General features: G+C 45.1%; 2 protein-coding genes and 1 pseudogene across 7 annotated transcripts in view; 2 read left to right on the top strand and 1 right to left on the bottom strand.

Annotated features, from left to right (window-relative positions):
* LOC148135420 (uncharacterized) overlaps nt 1–26937 on the top strand; it is a 560459-nt pseudogene that overhangs the window by 25927 nt on the left and 507595 nt on the right. The gene's annotated exons all lie outside the window — the stretch shown is intronic.
* The window catches only part of LOC122544637 (histone H2B 1/2-like), a 33298-nt gene continuing 32013 nt past the window's right edge, over nt 25653–26937 (bottom strand). Inside the window, exon 6 of the mRNA XM_087984695.1 lies at nt 25653–26175. The gene's annotated coding sequence lies outside the window, so the exon portion shown is untranslated. The remainder of the gene's footprint in view (nt 26176–26937) is intronic.
* The window catches only part of LOC122544631 (uncharacterized), an 88441-nt gene continuing 87368 nt past the window's right edge, over nt 25865–26937 (top strand). For 3 of the 5 annotated variants that reach the window (XM_087984715.1, XM_087984713.1, XM_087984714.1), the window contains exon 1: nt 25865–26066. In XM_087984715.1, coding sequence (XP_087840841.1) covers nt 25910–26066 — 157 coding nt within the window. In that variant the 5' untranslated portion in view covers nt 25865–25909. The remainder of the gene's footprint in view (nt 26067–26937) is intronic. The other 2 variants (XM_087984717.1, XM_087984712.1) reach the window with 1 other exon arrangement.

The raw sequence follows: 26937 nt of genomic DNA, 5'->3' as shown, positions 1-26937 counted from the left end.
AGATGCACAGCACCCCTTTTTAATTAATGCTTATCTTCCAAAATTCTATAGGCTTTAGAGCATGTCCGATGGATTGCAACTCTCTTTCCTTTTTACATATCCACAGAAACTTGTTTAGTATATCTTTACTTTCACCATAAGTTTTCTCTGTTTTAAGCACCGTCTGTGTGTTTTTGAAAGATGTCCAAATCTCTGACTGACCTTTGTCTGCCGTAAGTTTTGAGTTGGACAGCACTCATTCCTGAAGAAGGGCTTATGCCCGAAACGTCGATTCTCCTGTTCCCTGGATGCTGCCTGACCTGCTGCGCTTTTCCAGCAACACATTTCCAGCTCTGATCTCCAGCATCTGCAGACCTCACTTTCTCCTCAGCACTCATTGACCGCCTTTCCCAACCATTGGTGGTACTGCCTTCTTGAAAAGTGTGGTGCTGGAAAAACACAGCAGGCCAGGCAGCACACGAGGACCAGGAGAATCGACGTTTTGGGCATAAGCCCTTCTTCCTGGTCTCCAACATCTGCAGTCCTCATTTTCTCCTGATTTTGCTTTCTTGTTGAGTTCTGCTTTATAACCTGAATTTTTTTTTTTAATTTTCACTGATAGTTTTGAAACATCTGTTTCTAAATCTGACACTGCTTATCCACCGAGATTCTCCTTGGTCTATTTTCGTAACCCCCTCCTATAACGATTAGAACGAGGTCAGCCAGGTCGACCTCATAGAATCTGAGTTCCCTGATTGGTCTGGTCCAATCTGGGAGTCCTGACTGACAGATATAAGCAGAAATATCAGATCTTCTGTTCACATTAGGTGGTGGTTCAGTTTAGCTGAGTCAGTGTCAAGTACTATGCCCAGTTAACTATTTCAGTGATGAAAAGGGAAAAACGCACTGCTGAAGTGATTCATTTGAAAGAGTTGTCTTTGAATTTGTGGCATCATGCCGTTATTAGGAAAGCATGACTTGTGAGTTCCTGCCAAAGACTGGGCCCAATATATCGAAAGAATGACATTGGGTCAGATGAAAAGCAATAAGCAATTCTCCTGACATGGATTTTACATTTTCATTTAGAACTTCACCCATCTCGTGTTGCGCTACACGTCGAGACCTTTTTAGTTATGAAGAGGCTCTCTTCTCTCCTTAATTACTCTTTTGTCCTTCATGTAGTTGGATTCTCCTTTACCTTATCTGCCAATGCCATCTTGTGTCCCCTTTATAAGCTGCTGACTTCTCTCTTAAGCACACTGTGACACCCTCTATAATCCTCAAGGAATTCACTGAATGACAGCTGCCCATACATGTCATATGTCTCCTTCCTTTCCAAGACCAGGGCCTCTATATCTCTAGTCATCCAGGGTTCCCTACTTCTTACTGGAACATGCTGGCCCTAAACGCTCATTAACTCACTTTTGATAGCGTCTCATTTATCAGATGTCCCTTTGCCTGCAACCAGCTTCCCTGAATCAACTCATGACAGTTCCTGTCAAAAACCATCGAAATTGGCCTTGCTCCAGTTGAGAAATTTAACTTGTGGACCTTTCCTCTTCCATAGTTGTCAAAAGTAATGGAATTATGGTCACCATTCACAAAGTGCTCACTTACTAACATTTCTGAGACTTGCCCTGCCTTATTTCTCAAGAGGAGGTCAAGTTTTGTGCCTTCTCTAAACGGGCCATATACAAACAGCATGAAAAATTCTTCCTGAGCACATTCACTTTTCTCTCCAACCAAGTCCTCAACGCCATAGCAGCCCAGGTCGATGTTAGGAAAGTAGAAGTCTCCTATTATTACCATTCTATTATCCTTGCAGCTATCTATGATCTCCTTACATATTTGCTCCTCAATCTCCCACTGTCTATTGGGAGAGGCCTATAGTAGAAGCGATTAAAGTGATCTTGCCCTTTTGATTTCTCAGCTCTACCCACATAGACTAAGTGAATCATCCCTCAAAAATGTCCTTTCTCAGGACTGCTGTGATGTTCTCCCTAATCAAAAATGAACTCTCCCTCCTCTCTTGCCTCCCTCTGTATCCTTCCTATAACATCTGTTCCCTCGAACAATGAGTTACAAGTCTTGTCCCTCTCTCAGCCATGTTTCTGTAATAGCTGTAATATTCCAGTCCCATGTGACCATCCATGCCCTCAGTTCAGTTGCCTTACTTATCAGGCTTTCTACCTTGAAATAAGTGAAGTTTAACCCAGGCATCCCTTGCTTCCTGCCATGCCCGCATCTGTCCTGTCTAGTATTAGGATTACCAACACGCCTTTGTTTTTTAATTGCTGTCATTACCTTCTGTACTGACCTCCACATTCTCTTCCACCTCTCCAACGCTTTTCATTCCGTTTCCCTACTAGACTAGATTAACGCCCCCCCCCCCCCCCGAGTGGGTGTAGCAAAATCTTCCACCAGGATATCGGTCCCCCTCCAGCTTGAATGCAACCTGTCCCTCTTGTACAGGAGATCAAACTGAGGGATGTAAGACGCTGAAGGAATGATTGACAAAGGAGATGGAGACAGAATGCTCCCTTACGTGGAACAATCTAAAACGGGAGGGTCACTGTTTCAGGACAATGGAATTGGACAGATTGGAAACAGAGATGGGGAGGAATGGCTGATCCCGTTTCGTCCCAAGAACTGGATAGAGGGGAAGGGAGCTGAGCTGAGGTGTTTGTTTCTGTGCTGTCAGTGAGGGAGAATTTCTTCTCTCCAAAAGGAGTCAATTTGTGGAATTATTTACCACAAAGGGCTGTCGAGGCTGGGTCGAGGGTTGAGTGTATTGAAGGCTGAGACTTTTAATCAGTAGGTGGAATGGAGGGTAACGGGGTAGTGGTGGGTGAAGAAAGGTTCCCGTGACTGACGACTGTGCCCCACCTCTATCTCTCTCAGATTCTCTGGCTGTGCAAACGTCGCCCAAATCCCGGCCATCAGCAGATTCAGACATGCAGGAAACACCAAACTGAGTCACTGACTGAATACACACCCCGATCAGACAGGGCACTGCAATGAAGATCTTCTCTGCTCTCCTACTGATCAGTACGTATCTCCAGCTTTTATCACCATTTCATGCTGAGTGCAAGGACTATATCTCATTCAGCTCCTGCCCTCAGCTCAGTGTACAACGGGAATGTGAACAGAGGCACAATCCTACTGTGTACGAACAGTAGTGTACATGTGTGCTGGCATTTCCCAGACTGTTTAACAAATACACACACATACAGACAGGCTCATGGACTCACTTTTACACATTCATACTCATCCTCACACGCACCCTCACATGCACACACTCTCTCACACACATTCACTTACATATTTCCTTATACTCTTAAACGCTTAGTTTCACACTCTCACGCTTACTGACAAGCACTCACATACATTCTTTCTCTCACACACACACTTTCCAACACTGTTATTCTGTGTCACACACACACGCTCTCATATGCACTCTCACAAACTCATACACTCTATCACTCTCACATACAATCTTTCTCACACACACTGTCTTTTTCATACACTCTCAAAATCTCTCACTCTCTCACGCACAGTGTATCTCTCTCATGTACGCTCTCTCTCATACCCTCTCTTACCCGTTCTCCTCACAATCTCTCGCAATCTTTCACGTACAGTCACCCTCTCTCACACTCTCTATTGCAATCTCTCTCTCTCTCTCACAAACAGACTCGTGTGGGAGAAAGAGAGAGTGAGAGTGCACGGGTGACAGAGAGTGAGAGTATGAGAGAGAGTGAGGGTGCGAGAGAGAGTGTGAGGGTGCGAGAGAGACCAACAGTGAGGGTGAGAGGGAGACAAAGACTGAGGGTGCGGGAGAGAGAGAGTTACACTCTCTATTACAATCTCTCTCTCTCACACAAACACACTTGTGCAGTAGAAAGAGAGAGTGAGAGTGCGAGAGTGACAGAGAATGACGGGGTGAGAGAGAGTGTGAGAGCACGAGATAGAGTGTGAGGGTGCGAAAGAGACAAAGAGTGAGGGTGCGGGGGAGAGAGAGAGTGACGTTGCGGAAGAGAGTGGGAGTGACGGTGCAGGGGAGAGAGGGAGTGAGGTGCAGGGGAGAGAGAGAGGGTGAGGTGCGGGAGAGAGAGAGGGTGAGGTGTGGAAGAGAGAGTGAGAGGGTGAGGTGCGGGAGAGAGAGTGAGAGGGTGAGGTGCGGGAGAGAGCTTGAGAGGGTGAGTTGCAGGAGAGAGAATGTGAGGGTGAGGTGCGGGAGAGAGAGTGAGAGGGTGAGGTGAGAGAGAGTGAAAGGGTCAGGAAACAGGAGAGAGAGAGGGAGGATGCGGGAGAGGGTGAGGTACGGGAGAAAGTGAGAATGAGAGAGTGAGGTGCGGGAGAGAGTGTGAGTGAGGTACAGGAGAGAGAGTGAGACAGTGAGGGTGTGGGAGAGAAAGTGAGAGAATGAGGGTGTGGGAGAGAGAGTGAGGGTGTGGAATAGAGAGTGAGGGTGTGGAATTGAGAGTGAGAGTGAGGTGTGGGAGAAAGAGTGAGGGTGTGGGAGAGAGAGCGTGAGGTTGTGGAAGAGAGAGCGTGAGGTTGCAGGAGTTCGAGACTAAGGGTGTGGGGTCTCTTCTCTCTGTCTCTCTCCCTCACGCACACATATTCTTCTGTCTTTCACACACACAGACTCCCCTGTCTCTCATACACACAGACTCCTCTCTCTCTCATACACGCACATAGACTCCTCTCTCTCACACACACATACATACACACACGCGCACACAGACTCGTCTTCCTTTGTCTCCCTCTCTCTCTCACACAGACCCCTCTCTCACACACACTGACGCACAAACACACAGACTGCTCTCTCTCTTATACACACAGAGACTCTCCGTCTCTCATACACAGACCCCACCACTCACTCACACACACACACTCTTACAGACACATGATCTCACTCCCTCATGCACACTACCTCACACATGCACACACGCTCACTCTGTCTCGCTCTCACGCACACACATTCATACGCTGTTTCTCACGCACACACATTTTTTTTCTCTCACACACAAAAATGCACATGTGACCTCAACAAATGAATCTGATTATGCATCACCACTGAACAAATTAAAGCAAGGCCCCTCATTTTAAGGTGTAGCATCACAAGAGACCATTCAGCCCTTTGAGCCAGCTCCGCCATTCAATGAGTTCATGACTGGTCTGGTCATCCTCAACTCCTCAAAGGTATTGATTGTGCCTAATTGTGTATTTTCAGAGCAAGTGATGATTCTACAAATACGAGAAGGTATGTTGCGATCCAGTGGGCCTTCCTTTCATGACTTGTTGAAGAACTCCACAGTGTCTGCACTAACATCAGTGTTTACATCATGGAAAACAAAGTCACACATGTTTGGGAGATCTGAAACAAAAACAAAGTGTTGGATGAGCTCAGCAGCTCTGGCAGCATCTGTGGACTGAGAGAGAGAGAGAAAAACACAGTTAGTATTGTGTGTCCATCACATCCTGATTTAGAGTCATTGCGATGTATAGCACAGAAACAGGCCCTTCAGTCCAACTCGTCCACATGACCATAGAACATAGAACATCACAGCGAAGCAGAAGCCCTTTTACCCTAGAGAATGCACCAACCTGTGGAACGACTCTTAAGCCCATCTATCCTACACTATTCCATTTTCATCCATATGTTTATCCAAAGACCATTTAAATGCCCTTAAAGTTAGCGACTCTACTACTTTTGTAGGCAGTGTATTCCATGCCCCATACTACTCTGAGTAAAGAACCTACTTCTGACATCTGTCCTATGTCTATCAACCCTCAATTTAAAGCGATGTTTCCTTCTGCTAGTCATCACCATTCGAGGCAAAAACACTCTCACTGTCCACCCTGTCTAACCCTCTGATTATCTTATATGCCACAATTAAGTTACCCCTCAACCTTATTCTCTCTTATGAAAATAGTCTTAAGTCCCTCAACCTTTCACCAGAAGACCTGCCCTCCAAACCAGACAAAATCCTCGTCCACCTTCTCGGAACCCCTTCCAAAGCTTCCACATCCTTCCTATAATGCAGTAACCAGAATTGATCACAATACTCCAAGTGCGGCCACACCAGAGGTTTGTACAACTGCAACATGACTTTATGGTTCTGAAACTCGATCCCTCTACTAATAAAAGGTAACACACCGAATGCCTTCTTAATGATCCTACCAACCTGGGTGACAACTTTCAGGGATCTATGGACATAGACACTGAGATCTCTCTACTCATTTACACTACCAAGAATCTTACCTTTAGCCCAGTACTCGTTATTCCTGTCGCTCCTTCCAAAGTGAATCACCTCATACTTTTCAGCATTAAACTCTATTTGCCATCTCTTTGCCCAGCTCTGCAGCTTGTCTATACCCCTCTGTAACCTGCAACATCCTTCACCACCATCCACAACTCAACCGATCTTAATGTCTTCCACAAATGTACTAACTCATTCTTCTGTGCCCTCATCCATGTCATTTATTAAAATAACAAACAGCAGTGGCCCCAAAGCCCATCCTTGTTGTACACCATTGCTAATTGAACTCCAGGATGAACATTTCCCATTAACCACCACCATCTTCTTTCAAGTAAACAATTTCTGATCCAAACTGCTAAATCATCCTTAATCCCATGCCTCTGTATTTTGTACAATAGTCCACTATGGGGAAACCTATCAAATGTCTTACTGCGATGCATATACACATCAACCGCTTTACCCTCATCCACCTGTTTGGTCACCTTCTCAAAGAACTCAATGAGTTTTGGGAGGCACAACCTACCCTTCACAAAACCGTGTTGACTATCCCTAATCAACATATTTCTCACCGGATGATTATAAATCATATCTCTTATAAACTTTTCCAAAACTTTACCCAAAACCTAAGTAAAGTTCACTGGTCTGTGATTACCAAGGTTTTCTCTACTCCCCTTTTTCCACAAGGAGGCAACATTTGCTATCCAGATATCCTAAATTAATCAATCCATTTGCCAGGAGCTGGCTCATACCCTTCGAAATCTTTGCTATTCATAAACCCATCTAGATGTCTTCTAAATCTTGCAATTGAACCCATCTTCAACACTTCATCTGGCAGCTCATTCCATACATGCGTCACCCTCTGCATGAAAAAGGTGCCCCTTAGGTCCCTTTTGAATCGTTCATCTCATACTTTAAATCTATGCCCTCTTGTTTTGTACTCCCCTACCCTGGGGATAAGACCTTGGCTATTCACACTCTCTATGCTCCTCATGATTTTATACACCTTTATCATAAACCTTCAGCCTCGAACGTTCCAGGGAAAATAGACCCAGCTCACTCAATCTCTCCACACAGCTTACACCCTCCAACCCTGGCAGCATTTTTGTTAATCTTTTCTCAAATTTCTCAACACCTTGCGGATGTCAGTATTCTCAATGTGCTGAACCAATGTCCTGTATAGCCATAACATGACAACCCAACTCCTATATTCAATGCACTGACCATTAAAGCCAAGCGTACCAAATGCCCTCTTCACCTTGTTCCCCACCTGCAATGCCACCTTCAATGAACTCTAAACCTGCATTCCAAGATCTCTTTGTCTGACAATACTCCTCAGAACCTACCGTCAAGTGTATACGTCATTTCCAGATTTGTGTTATGAAAAAGCAGCACCTCACATTTATCTAAATTGAACTCCTTCTGCCACTCTTCAGCCCATCAAATCAAGGTCCTGAGATGACCTCATTCACTGTCCACTTTGCCATCAATTGTGCTGTTGTCTGAAAATTTCCAAATCATGCCTTTTATTTTCACATCCTAATCATTTACATAAGGAAAAGCAGTGGATGCAGCACCGATCCTTGTGGCACCCTGCTGGCCCCAGGCCTTCTCTCTGAAAAGCAATCCACCACTGTCTGTCTCCTATCTTCTAGCCAATTGTGTGTCCAATGGCTAGCTCAACAGCCTACCATGTGGAACCTTGTCAAACTTCTTGCTGACGTCTATATAGACAACATTCACCACTCTGCTTTTATCAATCTTCCTCTCTCACTTCTCCAAAAATTCAATCAAACTATTGAGGTACGATTTTCCTCACACAAAGCCATGTTGCCACTGCATTTTGTTGATATTGGACAGGCTTTGGGGAGTCCAAAGATGTGTTACTCACTGCACACTTCCCAGCCATTGATCTGCTCTTGTAGCTATTGTGTTTTCATGGTGAGTCTAATTCAGTTTCTGGTCAAAGGTAACTGCAGGATATTAATCGAGGGGGAATTCAGTAATGGTGTTAATATTGAGTGTCAAGTGCCGTTGGTTAGATTTTCTCTTAATGGTAACCCTCAGGATGTTAATCATGGGATGAATCAGTGATGCAAACACCATTGAGGGGCGATGATTAGATTCTTTTAATGATAACAATCCAGATGTTGTGGAGGGGGAGGATGGGTTCAGTGATGGTAGCGCCATTGAGCATTAAGGTGTCCATGGTTATGATCTCTCAACATAGCCTCCAGAATGTTGATAATGGGGAACATGAAGGAGATGATGGTTAAATTATCTCTCAATGGTAACCCCAGCATGTTGATAGTGGGGGATGTGGTAATAATACCACAACTGGACACCGAAGGGCGATGCTTTTATTCTCTCTCAATCGTAACTTCCACCCCCAATGCTGATAGTGTGAGGGAATCAGTGATGGCAATATCTTTGAAAGTGAAGGTGCTGATGAGATTCTCTCTCACTAGTCACCCCAGGATATTGATATTGAAGCGATTCAAAGATGGTAACTCAACTGAATGTCAACAGGGTGATGGTTCAATTCTCTCTTATTGGAATAGTCATTGCCTGCAATTTGTGAGTGGGAATGTTACTTACCACTCACCAACCCAAGACAGCTTGAGTTGTCAGAGTGGCAAGCTACTGCAACATGCTGATTTCAGTTCTTTTCATTGTGGCTGTGTGTGTTTTTGTATGGATTAGGTTCCTCAGTGGAGACTGGAGCACCCGTACTAACGATGGAGCCAATGTGGAACAGATTCTTAACGGGCGACCGGATCACTCTTAGCTGCGATACCGGTCGGGAGCTTCATTTGACGACCTAAAACTGGATCAGAAACAACATTTTCAAAGATTTCAAGGGGAAATCGTTCGTCATTGAGGCTGCTGGAAAGAAGCGTGATGGGGAGTACAGATGCCAAGCTTCCACATCGACACATAAAACACCTTACAGTAATAGCATACTTGTGAGCATATCCTCTGAGTCACATCGCTCTTAGATAAACCAAACTCTTTGTTGGGGTGTTTCTAATAATTCCTAAAGATAGACAAGGGTGGGAATAGTAAGGATATTCGTCTTCTCATGGGATAGCACCAGTGCAGCTGTGATGCACAAAGGTTCATGAATATTCACTGAATCGATTGACAGTGACCTTCACCCATCTTGTCTATCCGACCCCCCAATCCTGTCTCAGGTATTGCTGCCACATTGTGAGCCACATGCCCTTGGACCCGGCAGCTTGCCCACTCGAAGTTTGGTGGCAATTGGATCTGGAAAGGCAAGGGGTAAGAACAGGCAGTGGTCTCCAGGAAGGACTCTTCTGATGATGGCAAGTGGGTGGGTGGAATGGTTTTGACAGACACCATCTCATGTCCAGATCTCACGGAGACTGGATCACTATTACCCAGTGGCTCTCGAAGGAGATTCGAACCCATCTTGTGGATTGTCACCCTGGTCTGCTCGATTGCGAGTCTGTGATATGACCAGTACATATAAGCCTGCCCCCTAGGTTCAGATATAGTTCTTCACTAAACCATCAAAGCTGCAAACAAGGGACTGAGTGGGACTATTCCATTGAATGAGAGAGCTCTCTCAAAGGGCCGAATCGCCTATGCCTTCTTCTATTTTTGATATTTCTATCATCCTCACCCAACTCTTCAGCTTTCTACCGAACTGACTCCTTCCTTCCATTTCTGTCGTTTCAATGTCATGTTTCATCCACGTGCCTGTTTGTGTGACAGTCTCGCGATTTTGAGTGCATGAGTGTTTTTTTAAATATATATTTTATATCTCTGAGAATTTTAAGTTTCTATATCAAACTGTCCTGGTCTGGAGCCTTCACAAATTAAAAGAAAAACAAAAAGAAAACATCTTGCTGGTGCACTCCCAGATGAAAAAAGTTCTGAACTGAAACAATTTCTTGCTAAAAGAAAACCTGGAAAGAGGAGTTCACGGTCGCAAGGGGCTATACACGCGTTTGTGTACAGCTGAAGCTTCAGACACGGAGAAACCCGAGGAATCCCGGCCCGTGGGGAAACCATGGAATTGTGGTGTCTGCGGGAAAGGCTTTCGTGTCCTGTCTGCCCTGGAAAGTCATCGACGCAGTCACACCGGGGAGAGGCCGGTCTCCTGCCCAGAGTCTGGGAAGGGCGTAATACATGCGTCCACTCTCTGGGCCCACCAACGGGTCCACAACGGAGAAAGACCCTGAATGCCCCAATGGAAGGTCCACACCGGGGAGAGGCCCTTCAGCTGTCCCGAATGCAGAAGGCCTTCACCGATTCCTCCGCCCTGCTGAAGCATCAGCAGGTCCACACCAGGGGGAGGCCGTTCTCCTGCTCCGTGTGTGGGATGGGATTCAGTCAGCTGGGCAACCTGCAGAGGCATGAGTGGGTCCACACAGGGGAGAGGCCCTTCTGGTGCCCTAAGTGTGGGAAGGGGTTCACTTGCTCGGCTAAGATGATGACCCACCAGCGGGTCCACACCGGAGAAAGGCCATTCACCTGCTCCATGTGTGGGAAGGGGATTAGTAAGGTGGGCAAGCTGCGGACACACCAGCGGGTCCACACCGGGGAGAGGCCGCTCGCCTGCTCTCAGTGCGGGACAGGGTTCATCGATTCTTCCACCCTGCTGACCCACCAGCGGGTCCACACCGGAGAAAGGCCATTCACCTGCTCCGTGTGTGGGAAAGGATTCAGTCAATTGGGCAACCTGTGGATACACCAGCGGGTCCACACTGGGGCGAGTCCTTTTACCTGCCCGGGTGCAGAAAGGGATTCATCGATTCTTCTGGCCTGCTGACCCACCAGCAGGTCCAAATCAGGGAGCAGCTGTTCACCTGCTCTGTGAGCAGGAAGGGTTCAGTCAGGTGCAACCTGCAGTTGCACCAGCAGGTCCACACCAGGGACAGCCCGCACACCTGCTCTAAGTGGGAAGGTGTGCGGAGGTACCAGTGAGTTCATGTGCCATTGCAGGGGGACTGAAGGAGCGACGGCCTCGTGCCGTTCATTGGCTGGACAATCGACCCAGATCTGGGGACTTCTGGGTTCAAATCCTACAGCGCAAGATGGCAGAATTGGAATTCAGTCAGAAATCTGAAATTCTGAATCTAATGATGAAAACATTTTTGGGGATGAAGAAACGCCTAATTCACTCATGTTCTTTTTAGGGAAGGAAACTGCCACTGCGGAATGGATTCACTCAGTCATCCCAGCTGCATCCTTTACCTGGTCTGGCCTATGTGTGACTCCAGTCCCACAGCAGTGTGTTTGACTCTTGACTGCAACCTCCCACCCGCCACCCCAAGAAAATGAGCGGGGAGAACTTGGATACAGTGTATAGGTTGAAATTGCTGAGTGAGGCAACACTTCCTGCAGGTTAAGGCTATCACAAGGATCCAATGACAATGGGACCATTCAGCTGACCAATAGCAAAGGAAGTGGGGTGGGGAGTGTGTGCGCTTTGACCTTGAGCAGTTTAAAACTTAAAGCTACTTTTTGTACACCTTTTTGTTGGGGAGATCTGAAGGAGTCACAAACTTGGGTCACAATAAAGGTTACCTGAACTTCTGTGATACTCAGACATTGAAATCTCTGAGATCTAACAGGTATTTCTTTTAAAGATGCTCTTTTCTTTCAGCCTCCAGCATTAAGTTTGCAATGTCGTGTGTCAGAAGCAGCGAATGAGTAGCTACTATCGTTAGAAATTGTAAATTTTTCAGGAGTGCAGATACTGCATTGTAAAGTTTCCTGGCAGCACCAGAAGGTATGGGCTGTCTTCACTAGAAATGATATGGAGGAGCTCGTGTTGAACTGGTGTGGATAAAGTTAAAAATCACTCAACACCAGGTTATAGTCCAACAGGTTTATTTGGAAGCAGTAGCTTTCGGAGCACTGCTCTGTCATCAGGTAGCTGTGGTGAAGAATCATAAATACAGAATTTATAGCAAACGTTTATAGTTTCATGCCACTGAAATGATATATTGAACAAACCTAGATTGCTGTTAAGTCTTTCATCTTTTAGAATGGGTTGCCAGTTTCAGTTCATTAATATGTAAATCTCAGAACTTCCTTCAAGGAACATTCTCTACGAACTTTAAGATTAGATTACTTACAGTGTGGAAACAGGCCCTTCGGCCCAACAAGTCCACATTGACCCGCCGAAGTGCAACCCACCCAGACCCATTCCCCTATACCCAACACTACGGGCAATTTAGCATAGCCAATTCACATAACCTCCGCATTTTTGGATTATGGGAGCATCCGGAGGAAACCCATGCAGACACGGGGAGAATGTGCAAACTCCACACAGAGATTCGCCCGAGGCGGGAATTGAACGCGGGTCTCTGGTGCTGTGAGGCAGCAGTGCTAACCACTGTGCCACCGCGCTGCCCAAGGTTAAGGTTTTACATATTTTTAAAAAATGACATCTCAGCTCAGACAATGCATTAAAGGTGTCAGGTTTGAGTCTATCTGTATCCCAGTCTTGAGTCTGACTGGTTCTATTTCCAAAGTAGGAATTTAAAATATATTACATGGAATGAAAGTCTGCAGATTTTGTGCTTTTTGGGCAAAATACAATGTATCTGCAAATACAACTCCAGTAAATGCAAATTCATCCCATAGACTTATATGTGTGTATGCATGCATGAGAGAGAGAGTGAGTGTTTGTGTTTGCTTGGTAAAGTGTGTGTGTGATGGAGTGTAAACCTGTGTGAGGATATGTGTGTGGGTGTGTGTGTGTGTGTGTGTGTGTGTCTGAGAGAGGGCATGTGTATGAGCGAGGTCTGCATGACTGTATGTATGTATATGTGCTTGTGTGTGTATGGGTGTGAGTGAATGTATAGTATATTGCGGTCACCTGTGATGTGACATGAATGCAAGGTCCCTTTTGGAAGCCATCCTCATGGGTTCTGAACTTGGCTATCAGCCTCTGCTCGGCCACTAGAAATTATTAAGCAGTTACACAACACAAATTGGAGAGGGCAGGGTGGGAGGTGTCTTTCGATTTGTGGAAGGTGGGAGGCTTTGGATGCTGTGACCCAGGGCAAACACATGCTGGAGGACGTTCGGCTCAGAGAGTTAGAGCTGGAAGCCAGGCTGCAGGCACGTTGGGGGGAAATGTGGAAAGTTAATCAGACACTTTATTCCAGGAGATGGTCATTCCCCTCCAGACAGAGCCTTTTGATTGGTTCAGTGGACAGTATCAGAGTGTGAGCGCGAGTCAGGCAGATAAAAGGGATCGGAGAGAGAATGGCAGGGTGGAAGAGCTAACTAGCTGGGTGACGGGAGTAAAAAGAATGTTGGGCAGGGGGTGATGGTGGTAAGGGATAAAATAGTGACAGGGATTGTCTTCATTCTCTGCAGTTGGCATCAGGAGGCCAAATGGCATTGGTGTCTGCCTGACGCAAGATTTGGGAACCAATGTGCTCAGGGCTAGAAAAATGGAAAAGGGAGGTTGCTGTGGTGTGGTCCAACAACATCAGGAGGACAGAGCTTCCGCTGAAGGCACATGAGAAGTTTGAAGCTCAAAGACTAAGCAAAGCCTCAAAGCTCTGAGGGACACGGTGGCTCACTGGTCAGCACTGCTGCTTGACAGTGCCAGGGACCCGAGTTTGATTCCATTCTGAGGTGCAGTCTGTGTGGACTTTAGCAAGTTGTGTCTGTATGGGTTACCTCTGTATGCTCTGGTGTCTTCCCACAGTTCAAGGATTAGCAGTGTAGGAAGGATCGGCTGTGCTGTAGTGTCCAGGCATGTGCAGGTTAGGGTGGATTAGTCATGGGGGACTGCAGGGCTGTCGGGTAAGCAGATGGGTCTGGGTGGGATGCTGTTCAGAAGGTTGGTGTGAATTCGGTGGGCAAAAAGCCTGCATAGACTATATGATTCTATATTGAGAAATGATTGCCCCAAGTCTGCTGTGACAGGAGTAGATTCCAGTTCATGGGACACTGACACTAGTCCTGGAGAAGGTGGGATTTGTGCTGTCTCTCCCCCCACCCTCTGCTGACTCCTGTCTATTCTGTCTCTCCTTGCACTCTGCAAACCCCATTCTCTCAACCCCCAAACCTTCTGTCCCCCATTCTCTCTCTGCTCCACCATTCCCCGCAGTGTTTCTCTTTGCCCCCATCCTCTGTACCCGTTCATTTTCTCTTTCCCCCACCCTCTGCACTACCCCATTCTCTCTCCTCACACTCTGGCACCCCCATTCTCTTTCCCAAACCCTCTGCCTGCCATTCTCAGTCCCCTCATTCTCTGCCCCATTCTCTTATCCACCACCGCCTGTCCGCCCAGTGTTTCACTTCCCCACCACCCTCTGTCCCCCAAGTCTTTCTCTTTCCCCACCCTCTGTCCACTTGTCCATTTTCTCTCCCTCTCTCCCACTAGCATCTGACTGTGTCCATTCTGTTTCACTTCTCCCGCCCATACTACCCCAACATCCTTTCTCATGCCTCAAGCCCTCTTTGATCACTGTATCAAGCCCTTCTCAGAAGAGAGAGAGAATGGAATGATGATGACTCTACCTGGGAGACAGTGGTGGATTAGAAATGGCTGATGTTTAAAATTGAGAATGCCTAAAATGTATTCAGAAGCATCAGTAAAGTCTGAAAGCATGTTGAATTCCTTTAAAAAGCTGCAGGCATCTTTCTGAAACTTGCATTGAAATATGCAGAATTAGGTCACAATTGAGGACAGGCTGTAAGGGGTGAATGGTCTGGTGAAATTGATTCCGGTGATGTAAAAATAGTGTCAATGGAAACAAACATTTCGGTCAGTGCCGATCAGATATCCTAAATTAATCTAGTTCCATTTGCCTAAATTTGGTCCATAACCCTCTAAACCCTTCTTGTTCGGATATCCATCCTGACGCCTTTTAAGTGTTGGAATTGTACCAGCCTCCACCACTTCCTCTGGCAGCTCATTCCAAACACTACCACCCTCTGTGTGAAAAAGTTATTCTTTAAATTCCTTTTAATTTTTCGCCTTTCTTTCTCAACCTATGCCCCTCCAGTTTTAAACTTCCTCTATCTTTGGGAAAATACCTACAAAAGTTGAGCAGCCAGGCAAAGTGTAAAAGGAATAAAATGTTGACCCACAGTGGGTAACAAATTGTGGGTCCAACCATTCGTTTTTTGCTATTGGCATTTGGACACTTAAAATCTGTCAGTAACACCAGCATCGTCACATCGCATATTGCGCATGCTCCTCGGTGTCAGGAATTACTGCGCACGTTCACCGGTGTCTGACTGTGTCCATGGGGTGGTTATGGTAGGGAATTGTAACTTTCCAAACATAGACTGGGACTGCCGTAGTGTTAAGGATTTAGATAGAGTGGAATTTGTTAAATGTATACAGGAAAATTTTCTGATTCAGTATGTGGATGTTCTTGCTGGAGAAGGTGCAAAACTTGACCTATTCTTGGGAAATAAGGCAGGGCAGGTGACTGAGGTGACAGTAGGGGAGCACTTTAATAATTCTATTAAAGTTCTAATGGAAAAGGATAGACTGGATCTAAACATTAGGCGAAAGTGAGTACTGTCAATGCTGGAGAGGAGATGAGATGAGAGTATGGTGCTGCAAAAGCACAGCAGGTCAGGCAGCATCCGAGGAGCAGGAAAATCGACGTTTCGGGCAAAAGTCCTTTATCATCCTGATGAAGGGATTTTGCTGGAAATGTTGATTTTTCCTGCTCCTTGGATGCTGCCTGACCTGCCATGCTTTTCCAGCACCACACTCTTGGATCTAAAAGTTGTTTAGGAGAAGGCTAATTTTGACGGTGTTAGGCTAGAACTTTCAAAAGTTGATTGGTGACAGATGTTTGCAGGTAAAGCGATGGCTGGAAAATGTGATACCTTCAAAAATTAGACAACGACAGTACAGAGACAGTATATTTCTGTTGGGTGAAAGTAAAGGCTGGTAGATAAAAGGAATGCTGGGTGACAAGAAAAATCGAGGTTTTGGTTTCAAAATAAGACAGAAGCATATGACAGGGATAGACAGAAGAGATCAAGTGAATCCTCAGAGTATAAAGGCAGTAGGAGTGTATACTTAAGAGGGAAATCAGGAAGGCAAAACAGGGAGGTGACATAGCTTTGGTAAATTGGAATGAGGAGTATCTGAAGGTTTTTATAAATACATCAAGGACAAATGGGTAACTAGGGAGAGAATAGGGCCCCTCAAAGAATAGCAAGGCAGCCTACATATGGAACTGCAGGAGATGGGGGAGATACTAAACAAGTATTTTGCATCAGTGCTTACTTTATAGGAGGGCATGCAAGTTTGACAATGTGGGGAAATAGATGGTGACATCTTGAAAAATGTCCATATTAGAGAGGAGGTCATGCTGGATGTCTTCAAACGCACAAACGTAGATAAATCACGGGACTTGATCAGGTGTACCTGAGGACTCTGTGGGAATCTAGGAAGTGATTGCTGGGCCTCTTGCTGAGATATTTCTATCATTGATAGACACAGGTGAGGTGTTGGAAGACTGGAGGTAAGCTACCATGGTGCCACTGTTTAAGAAATGTGGTAAGGAAAAGTCGGGGAACTATAGACCAGTGAGCCTGATGATGATAGGTAAATTGGAGGGAATCCCAAGGGACACGATTTGCACGTATTTGGAAAGGCAATGACTTAGTTCAGATAGTCAGCATCGTTTTATGCATGGGAAATCATGTCTCACAAATTTGATTGAGTTTTTTGAAGAATTAACAAGGAGGATTGATGACGGCAGAGCGGTGGACGTGATCTATATGGATTCAGTAAGGGGTTCGATAAGGTTCCTCATGGGAAACTGGCTAGCAAGGTTAGCAACTTGTGGATCATTTCAGAGAATATCTCTGGGATAACCACACCAAGCCACCCCATTGTCATGTGGCCAAACACTTTAACTCCCCTCCCATACCTGCAACGACATGTAGGTCCTGGGCCTCCTCCATCACCGAACCTTAACTGAGAAAGTCTATAGCCTTAAAACTTGTCTTTAAACATTCAGACTAAAACGTAATGTTGAATTATAGAACATATTTACTGCACTAGAAAAATAGACAGGCAGACGGCTCAGAAAAAGTGTGGGAAGGGGGGAGTCTCAAGGAATGCAGAAGATAGGGACCTCTGGTCTTACCAAGTGATACCAGGATGCTGTAAGGCAATTAAGAACATTTGTCTTAGCATCAGTGAATCTGTGTGAACAGGACACCAACTGATAACATTCACAGCTGTTCCCTTATGAAATTAATGTCAATGTTTTATTCTGACCCTGAAACGAAACTCAGTACTATCAAAAGCTTTGTAATTAACAATCAGATGCTGCCAAATATAATGGAATCTCATTACTCCTTGCAAGTGGGGAAGACAGAGGGAGAAAAAAAATCTTTGCTGACTTGAGTTCAAAAGGACATTAGGGGGATAGACATTTTAGTGCTGATGCTATTGGGGCCTGTAGAAAATTAATTCTTAGTGCTTTTCTGCTATGGATTGAATTTAACTGCATTTTGGGAATCTATGATAATATTGAGTAGCCATTACTAGTTATCAAATACAAACTCTGCTAAAGGTAATATTAATGAAGCTTTAACTTGCTGTTCTTGCAGACCATACAGACTGCCCCATGGTCAATTCTAACTAGTCAGATCTTATGTCTTATTTGAATTTGAATCATAAACTTGAAAAGAAGGCAAGTTTAATCGAAGACTAATTAATCATTTTCAGTACAATCTTGCAGTAACATTTCAGCTTCAGGCACAGAATGATTCTATGCTAAAGATAAAAAGCAGGAATCTGCTCATCAGCTTAAAATTATTCTGAACATAGCATTGAACAGATTCTGACACAACCTTTTAGGAAGCCACTTTATGGTCAAAAGTTAGCCTTCCTTGCTAAGGAGCCATTTTCTAAAACAATGATATCAGACATGCGAGCTGTGCAAAGTTACCTAATGACACAGAGTCATCAAGATATACAGCATGGAAACAGACCCTTCGGTCCAACCCGACCATGCCGATCAGATATCCCAAACAAATCTAGTCCCACCTGCCAGCACCCAGCCCATATACCTCCAAACCCTTCCTATTCATATACCCATCCAAATGCCACTTAAATGTTGCAATTGTACCAGCCTCCACCACTTCCTCTGGCAGCTCATTCCATACCCATACCACCTTCTGTGTGAAAAAGTTGACCCATAGGTCTCTCCCACTTAATTTAGACTGGCACTTCTTTATAGGAACTTATCTCACAAGCAGATGCTTAACTCAGCTGGGTATGTTTTTCCCATCTGATAGATAGCTGAAGTCCTGTAGAAGTGATTAGCCAAGCGCGCACAGATCTGTCAGTTAACTAGTCTCCCTTACTGTCTTTCACTGTTATCTGTCCAATTAAGAATATGCAATGCTTTTGTAAACTTTTGTATAAAGGAAGCCACTTTGAAGCAGTACATCGGAGTAGCCTGTTAGGGCACTTGAAGAGATGGTACTCTACTCTCCTAGTTTATTAGAACCTAGTTAGTTTAGCTTATAGGTATCAGTGTTATGTTGTAACAGCGATGCTATTAGTGAATAAAGGGGATGACTAAAATTAAACTAAACTGTCTGTAAGAGGTTCTTATTCCAGACTTCCAAAAAGTATGATCTCCGAGACGAACCAAAAGACAGGCTTTACAAGTCTGAGTCCTCAAGGGATTCCCTGGGCTGACTCAAATCTATACTTTAACATAAATAGCTGAATCCTGGAGGAAGAGCACCCATTGCGACAAGGATATCTGTCAGGGCCCCAGCTATTTCCTCTCTTGCCTCCTAGCAACCTGGGATAAATCCCATCCGGTCCTGGGGATTTGTCTACCTTAATAGCCTCTAGCCTATCCAACACATCTTCCCTACTTATGTCAACATGATCCAGAGTAATCGAGCTTCCACCTCTAATCTCAACAGACATCATATTCCTCTCCTCCGTGAATACTAATGCAAAGTAATCATTCAGAATCTCACCTGTTTTCTCAGGTTCGACACACAGCCTTCCTTCCTTATCTTTTAGTGGACCAATCCTTTCTATAGTTACCCGCTTGCTCCTTACATAAGAATAAAAGGCTTTGGGATTCTCCATAATTCTGCTTGCTGAAGCTATTTCATGACTCTTTTTAGCCCGCTTGATTCCTCGTTTAAGACTGGTCCTATTCTCCCGATATTCCTCCAGGTCCTGTTCTGTTCTTACCTGCCTGAACCTTATGTATGCTTCCCTTTTCCTCATGGCTAGTTGTACGATTTCTCCTGTCATCCATGGTTCACGATTCTTGCCGTTCCTATCCCTCGCTTTCAATGGGACATGCCTACCCTGCACTATCTTCAACCTACCTTTGAAAGCCTCCTACATATCAAATAGCTGTGTCCAATCCCCATTTCACAGCTCCTGCCTAATTTTGATATAGGCCCGGTCTAGTACACTTCCCTTAGGACCATTCTCATCTTTGTCTAAGAGTATTCTAAAACTTACAGAATTATGGTCACTGTTCCCAAAGGAATCCCCCACCGCAACTTCTACCACCTGACCTGGCTCATTCCCCAACACCAGGTCCAATAAGGCCCCTTCACTCGTCGGACTATTGACATACTGCTCTAGAAAACTCTCCTGGATGCGTCTTACAAATTCTGCCTCATCCAGACCTCTAACACTAAGTGTATCCCAGTCAATGTTAGGAAAATTAAACAGAGGTAAGGTACCGCAGGGCTGATCATGTTGACCACCTGTACAAGAAGGGTAGGGAAATTCCGGGTAACTACAGATCAGTGAGCTTGATGTCAGTGGTGGAAAGTTTCTGGAGAAAGTACAGAAGGATAAACTCTATATTTGGAAAAGAATGGGCTTATCAGTGATAGGTAACATGCTTTTGTGCGGGGAGATTGTGCCTTACCAACTTAATAAAGTTCTTTGAGGAAGTGACCAAGTTGTTAGATAAAGGAAGGGCTGTACATGTCATACACATGGACTTTAGTAAGGCATTTGAAAAGGTTCCCCATGGTATACTAATGGAGAAAGTGAAATCACGTGGTATGCAAGGTGTTCTAGCGAGGTGGATAAAGAACTGGTTGAGCAACAGGAAACAGGGAGAAGTAGTTGAAGGGAGTTTCTTGAAAAGGAGAAAGGTGACCAGTCGTGTTCCACAGGGGTCAGTGCTGGGGCCACTGCTGGTATGATCAGCAAGTTTGCAGATGGCACGAACATTGGTGGAGTAGCAGAAAGCATAGGGGACTGTCAAAGAATACAGGATAATATAGATAGACTGGAGAGTTGGGTGGAGAACTGGCATATGGAGTTCAATCCAGGCAAATGTGAGGTGATGCATTTTGGGAAGTCTAGAGCAAATTATACAGTAAATGGAAGAGCCTTGGGAAAAGTTGATGAGCAGAGAGATTTCAGAGTTCAGGTCCATTGTACCCTCAAGGTTGCTGCATAGGTGGGGTAGAGTGGTCAAGAAGGCATATGGTATGCTTGCCTTCATCAAACGGGGTATTGAGTATAAGAGCTGGTGGGTCATGTTAAAATTCTACAAGACATTCGTTCGGCCGCATTTAAAATACTGTGTCCAGTTCTGGTTGCCACATTACCGAAAGGATGTGGACGCTTTAGATAGGGTGCAGAGAAAGTTTACGAGGATGTTGCCTGGTATGGAAGGTGCTAGCTATGAAAAGAAGTTGAGTGTGTGCGTAGACGAGATACAAGTCGGTCTAGAGATTTGGGGGAGCTGAAATTATGTACAGAGATTAAAAATGTTACCGAAACGGAGAAAGGAGGGAACTACTCAGCACTAAAGGTTCCCCGAGCGGATCTGTGGTGGTACTGTGGAGGCAAAATATTGAGACCCACCCTACCTCTGGATTGGAGAGGGATATGTGCAATTGTACAATTGGCAATTCCATTTACCCTGGCATTTGAGAAGGAAAAGATAGTAGGGAAAAAGGGAAGGGGTAAGAGATCACTGTTAGACACTTCTTTCGATGACAGGATTTATCTCGATTCGGTAGGAGTACCTGGGGGGGGGCAGGAGGGGGTACCTGATGAATTCAAGGTTCGTAACCAGATTACAGCAGGCTTTGAGTCAGCTCTCTTTTGTTGGGTAACAATAAATAACAATGTAGATTGGATAAATTACATTTTCTATAATCAGCAGCGATTTCTAAATCATACAAGAGATGCGGTTAAAAGAATATCAGACCAGCTTGATGCGACAAGTAAGATGGCATGGGAGAACAGAATGGCCCTTGATATGATTTTAGCAGAAAAAGGGTGGGTGTGTGTGATGTTAGGAGGAAGCTGTTGTACCTTTATTCCTAATAACACTGCACCTGATGGTTCAATTACTCAGGCCTTAAGGGCATTGACTACTTTAGCAGAGGAACTGGCTGAGAATTCAGGAGTAGACACATCTCTCACGGGATGGCTTGAATCCTGGTTTGGAAGGTAGAAGGGGGTGGTAGTTTCCATCCTGACTTCCCTGATAGTAGTAGTCGGGGTATTGGTGGCCATTGGCTGTTGTATCATACCCTGTGTATGAGGGCTCACCCAAAGACTGCTTGAGACAGCCTTAATGAAACAGATGCCCCTAAAAGGAAATCAGGCAGAAGAACTTTATTAGCTAAATAATGAAGGGATGAGTGAGACCAAGATGGATGAAATCTCCGGAATGATGCTTGCGAATTTCGGGGGTGATGCTTAAAAGAAAAATGCAGAAGATAACAAATGGTAATTAAAGAAAAAGGGGAAATTGTGGGATATAGGTAAATTAATATTACTTCTGCAATTCTAATTGATTATATAAAAATAAATGAACTCACATCAGTGTGTAATTGTTTGAGCCAGGAGCTGAGTCAACAAGAATGAAAACTATGTGGAGGAAATGCATAATTTTTTTTGTATTAGGTAAAAATGTATGCAAGAAAGAAACGGGACTGCAAGACAATGGTAGAAATACAGGCACTAGATAAAATACTGTGAAGAGAGGCAGTTAAATTCGATATGCCTGTATAAACAGTAGGTATAAACATCTGTTTCCCACTTTTACAGAAACACAGGAACAAACCCCAATTAAAAGGGCTTAGTGATAAGATCTGTGAGGGGCAGCACAGATGGAGGGAGTAGATAATGGTAAGCAAAGGATGGGATGAGGTCAAATGGCCTTGTGAGGTCAGAAATAAGCATTTTGTCACAGACAAGGCCGGATAAGACAAGTGATAAACAGGAGTAATGGGTACCGGTCTTAGGGAAGTGGAGGATGTAAACGGGGGGGTAAACAATGAAATAAGAAAAAAGTATGTAGGAACCAAATTATATAATATTGAGTATTTGTTGAATTCAGGTGTGTTTTGTCCCTGTCTTGTGGACATCACACCCACTTGCAAGTGTAAAATAAATGACACTACTGATTCAGATCTTGTCTCGGACTGAAATTATTGAAGTGAGTGAGCTTTGTTTCTCACAAGTAGGTTAGGATTGTTTCCATTAGAAGGTAGGAGATTGAGGGGTACCTGATTGAGGTCTACAAAATCATGAAGGATATAGACAGGATTGATAAAGATAAGCTTTTTCCCAGGGTGACGCATTCAAGGGGAGAGGTGAAAAGTTTAAAGGGTAACACACGCAGCAATTAATTTACACAGAGGGTGGTAAGTGTGTGGAATGTGTTGCTAGCAGAGGTAGTACAGTCAGGCAGGTAAATTCATTTAAGATGCCTCTGGACAGATGCATGAGTAGGTGGGGATCAGAGGCTTAGGAATTGGGCGGCAGGTTTAGACAGTGGATTTCGATCAGCTCAGGCCTGGAGGGCCAAAGGGTTTGTTCCTGGGCCATAAATTTTCTTTGTTCTTTATTACATTTGCCTTCCTAACCGCCAACTGAACCTGCCTGTTAACCTGAAGAGAATCCTGAACTCGGACTCCCAAGTCCCTTTGTGCTTCAGATTTCCGAAACCTTTCCCCATTTTAGGAAACAGTCTCCGCCTCTATTCTTCTAATCCCATTGCATACGCACCCACACTGTCATCCATCTACCAACCGAACCTTAATAGGATCCTGAACTCGGACTCACCCCCGAGGACCTTGTTTGTGCTTCAGGCCTGGCAGCATCTGTCCAGAGACAGACAGAGAGAAAGCGGAGTCAACGTTTCGAGTCCGGGGCAGCCGTCCTTCGGGAGAGTGGCCTTTGGTCTTGATGTGCCGCCACACAATTTCTTGTTCACTCCCACCTCTCTGTCTGTGTGTGTATTTGTCATTATTATTGAGTTTGGCGAGTCCCGGAGCCGGCCCTGTTGTTTCTCTCTCCTGAAAGGGTTGTCCCTTTAAAGAGTCTTTCCCCTGAAGCAGCTGCTAACGGTTACTTGGGGCACGAGGCGGCCGTTAACCGCCATCTCGCGCGGGGCCTGAAGCTAAAATGGCGCCGGGGCCACGCGGGAAGGAAAAGCGCCGAGGGAGAGCGGACTGTGTCAACATGTCCCGTTCCCGAGGGTCAGGATGGTGGTTATTGGGGGGTGGAGGGGGACAGGAGAGATACCCCTCCCAGTGAGGCATCTTGTATAAACCGCGAGGTCTCTCTCCGTCTCCCTGTCTCTGTACACCTGTCTGATTGTCCATGACTTGCTTTAACTCTCTGATTATGTCGATTGATCATGTACAAACCGCGAGGTCTCTCTCTGTGTCTTTATCTCTCTCTGTTTGACTGTCTATGACTTGTTTTAACTCCACGTCGATGAATCTCGTAACACTGTGATTTTGTGCCTCTTTCTGACTCTGACTAAATTTCTTTAAAACTCTGTGTCCCTGTGTGTGTCTATGTCTCTCTCTGTTTCTCCCTGCCTCTCTGTGACCCTCTGTCTCTCTCTGACTCTCAGTGACTCTGTAACTCTGACTTTATGGTGAGAGTACTGTCTGTTGCTGAACACAACAACAACTCCTACCTTAGAAAAGTGCCTAACAGTTTGCTTTAATCTCAGGCATCCCTGTGTCAGTCCTAGAGCTGACTGCCCGCTCTGGAAATGAGGTAATGGAGGGAGACAGCACCTGTTAAACTGCTCTGTTCAACCCCAGTTGAATATATTTTCTACAAGGATGATGAAGAGATTTAGTGGGAATACTCCAACCACTGCAGAACCGTACACACAATCATCAACATCAGCAAACGTCAAGAGGGCAATTAGCACTATGCTGTTTCTAACCAGCAGGCAGAGTCTCTCCTGAACAGCAAATTTATTGCCATTTCACTGAGTTTTTAAGCAACTCTATACAAATCGACATTATCAGAGCAATGTGATAGCACTGGGGAAGCATGCAGAGGGAGATTTACCAGGATGTTGCCTTGGGGGCTGGAGAGTTTGTGATGGAGAGAGATTGGACAGACTGGGGTTGTTTTCCTTAGAGCAGAGTAGATTGAGAGTGTGGGGACATGATTGAGATGTATAAAATGTGGACGTAGAGAGGAAGAAACCTCCCCCACCCTCTTGAAGGAGGGATCAATGACTAGGGCATGGGCATAGATTTAAGGTAAGAGGCAGGAGGTTCAGAGGAGGATGTGTTGGAAAACATTTTAATTCAAAGGGTGGGAGGGAATCTCATCATGTCAAAGAACGATTTAGATGTGCACTAGCAATCCAAGGCTAGAGTCAGATTAAGTGGTCCTTGATGTTTCATATGTATATTGTTGCAGAAATGGGGGCTTGGATATGGTGAATAGCCAAGATCTTTTTCCCCAGGATAGGGAACCCAAAACTAGAGGTTTCGGGTGAGGGGAAAGATTTAAAAGCGACCTGAGGGATAACTTTTTCACACACAGTGTGGTGCTTATTTGGAATGAGCTGCCAGAGGAAGTAGTAGAAGTGGGTACAATAGCAACCTTTAAGAGAGATTTGGGAAGTTACATGGATAGGAAAGGTTTTGACGGATATGGGCCAAACACAAGCAAATGGGACTAGTTCCGTTTGGAGACCTGGTCAGCATAGATGTGTTGGGCTGAAGGGCCTATTTCCGTTCTGTAACCTTACGACTGGAAGTATGGTATTAGAGACCAGAGAGGTAGTTGCTTTTGACTGGCAAGGATGATGTTCAAAGTGGGGTGCGGGATGGGGACAGTGATGGTAACCCCCCAGGATGTGGACAGTGTGGTGGGGTGGACTGTGATAATAACCGCCAGGATGTTGACAGTGGGGTGGGCTGGGGACAGTGAAAGTAACCCCTGGGATGTTGATACTACGGGGGGTGGGAACAATGACGGTAACCACCAAGATTTGACACTGTCGGGGTTGGGGACTGCGACGGTAATACCATTGAACATCAGGAGGGCAATGGTTGGATGATGTACCATTTGACCATCCGTAGTTAACACAAATCTTTTGAAGTGTAGATTTTACAACAGATGGAAACTTTGCAATGATGTGAAATCTCCGTTGTTTTATTTCTCCTTTCTGTCAGTTATTATCCTGTCATAGAAGATAACATCTGCGAAAAGAAAGACAATTTCAACATCCAATATTTTATTTCCTCTTTGTCTTGTTTTGTTCCAGTTCCTGTTGCTGGGGTTTTCCTCACCCCCAGAGTCAATAAAATGGAGGTTCCACTTGGGAATAGTCTTGTTCGAGAGTGTGTATTGTGTCGAGGTACAGGACCGTACTTTCAATGCTAAGCATTAAACAATGCCAGCAGGAATTACAACTTTAGCTCAGACAGGAGAGAGCTGGCCATTGAATCCTTCCAGTCCCAGCACCAAGGCAGACACCAGTGCGTCGCAATCAATAGGGGTTGGGACGATACTTAATGTGACCAGGAATTCCATCAACCTCACAGAGCCAGGTAATTCATTCTTCATCTTTGATCTGTGCTCATTCTTCACTGGGGTCCAGCTGAAGTCTTGACGTGAACACTAAAAATTTGCTTCAGAAACTCAGCAGGTCGGCAGCATCTATGAGGTGGGGGGGAGAGAGAGAGAGAGAGAGAGAAATATCCTTTGTCAGATAAGGGAGGCCTTCATAGTGAGAGGATTCAAGTCCAAGTGTAGGCATGTCTTGCTACAACTGGACAGGGTGAGACCACACCCTGGAGAACTGTGTGCGCAGTTTAGGATTTTCTTATGTGAGGAAGGATATTGTGCGTATGGACAGAGTGCAGTGAAGGTCTCCCAGAGTGTCAGAGAGAGAGGGCGAGAGTACTTCTGTTGAATAAAGGGAACTATGGATCTATGAGGGAGGAGCTGGCCAAAGTTCAATGGTGCAATACCTTGGCAGGGATGACCGTGGAGGAACAATGGCAGATACTTCTGTGTATAATGCAGAAGTTGCAGGATCAGTTCATTCCTAAAAGGAAGAAAGATCCCAGGAGGAGGCATGGGCGGCCGTGGCTGACGAGGGAAGTTAAGAAACATACAAAGTTAAAAGAGAAAAAGTATAACATAGCAAAGATAAGTGGGAAAACTGAGGACTGGGAAGCTTTTAAAGAGCAACAGAGGATTACTAAGAAGGAAATACGCAGAGGAAAAATGAGGTACAAAGGTAAATTGGCCAATAATATAAAGGAGGATAGTAAAAGCTTTTTTAGGTATGTGCAAGGCAAAAAAATGGTTAGGACTAAAATTGGGCCCTTGAAGACAGAAACAGGGGAATATATTACAGGGAACAAAGAAATGGCAGAGGAATTAAATGGGTACTTCAGATCTGTGTTCAATGGG

The sequence above is a fragment of the Chiloscyllium plagiosum genome, unplaced genomic scaffold (assembly GCF_037043375.1).
Source record: "Chiloscyllium plagiosum isolate Xiang-an unplaced genomic scaffold, Cpla_swu_hap1 HiC_scaffold_49, whole genome shotgun sequence".
NCBI classification, from domain to species: Eukaryota; Metazoa; Chordata; class Chondrichthyes; order Orectolobiformes; family Hemiscylliidae; genus Chiloscyllium; species Chiloscyllium plagiosum.
This window is presented reverse-complemented; position numbering and strand designations above follow the sequence as displayed.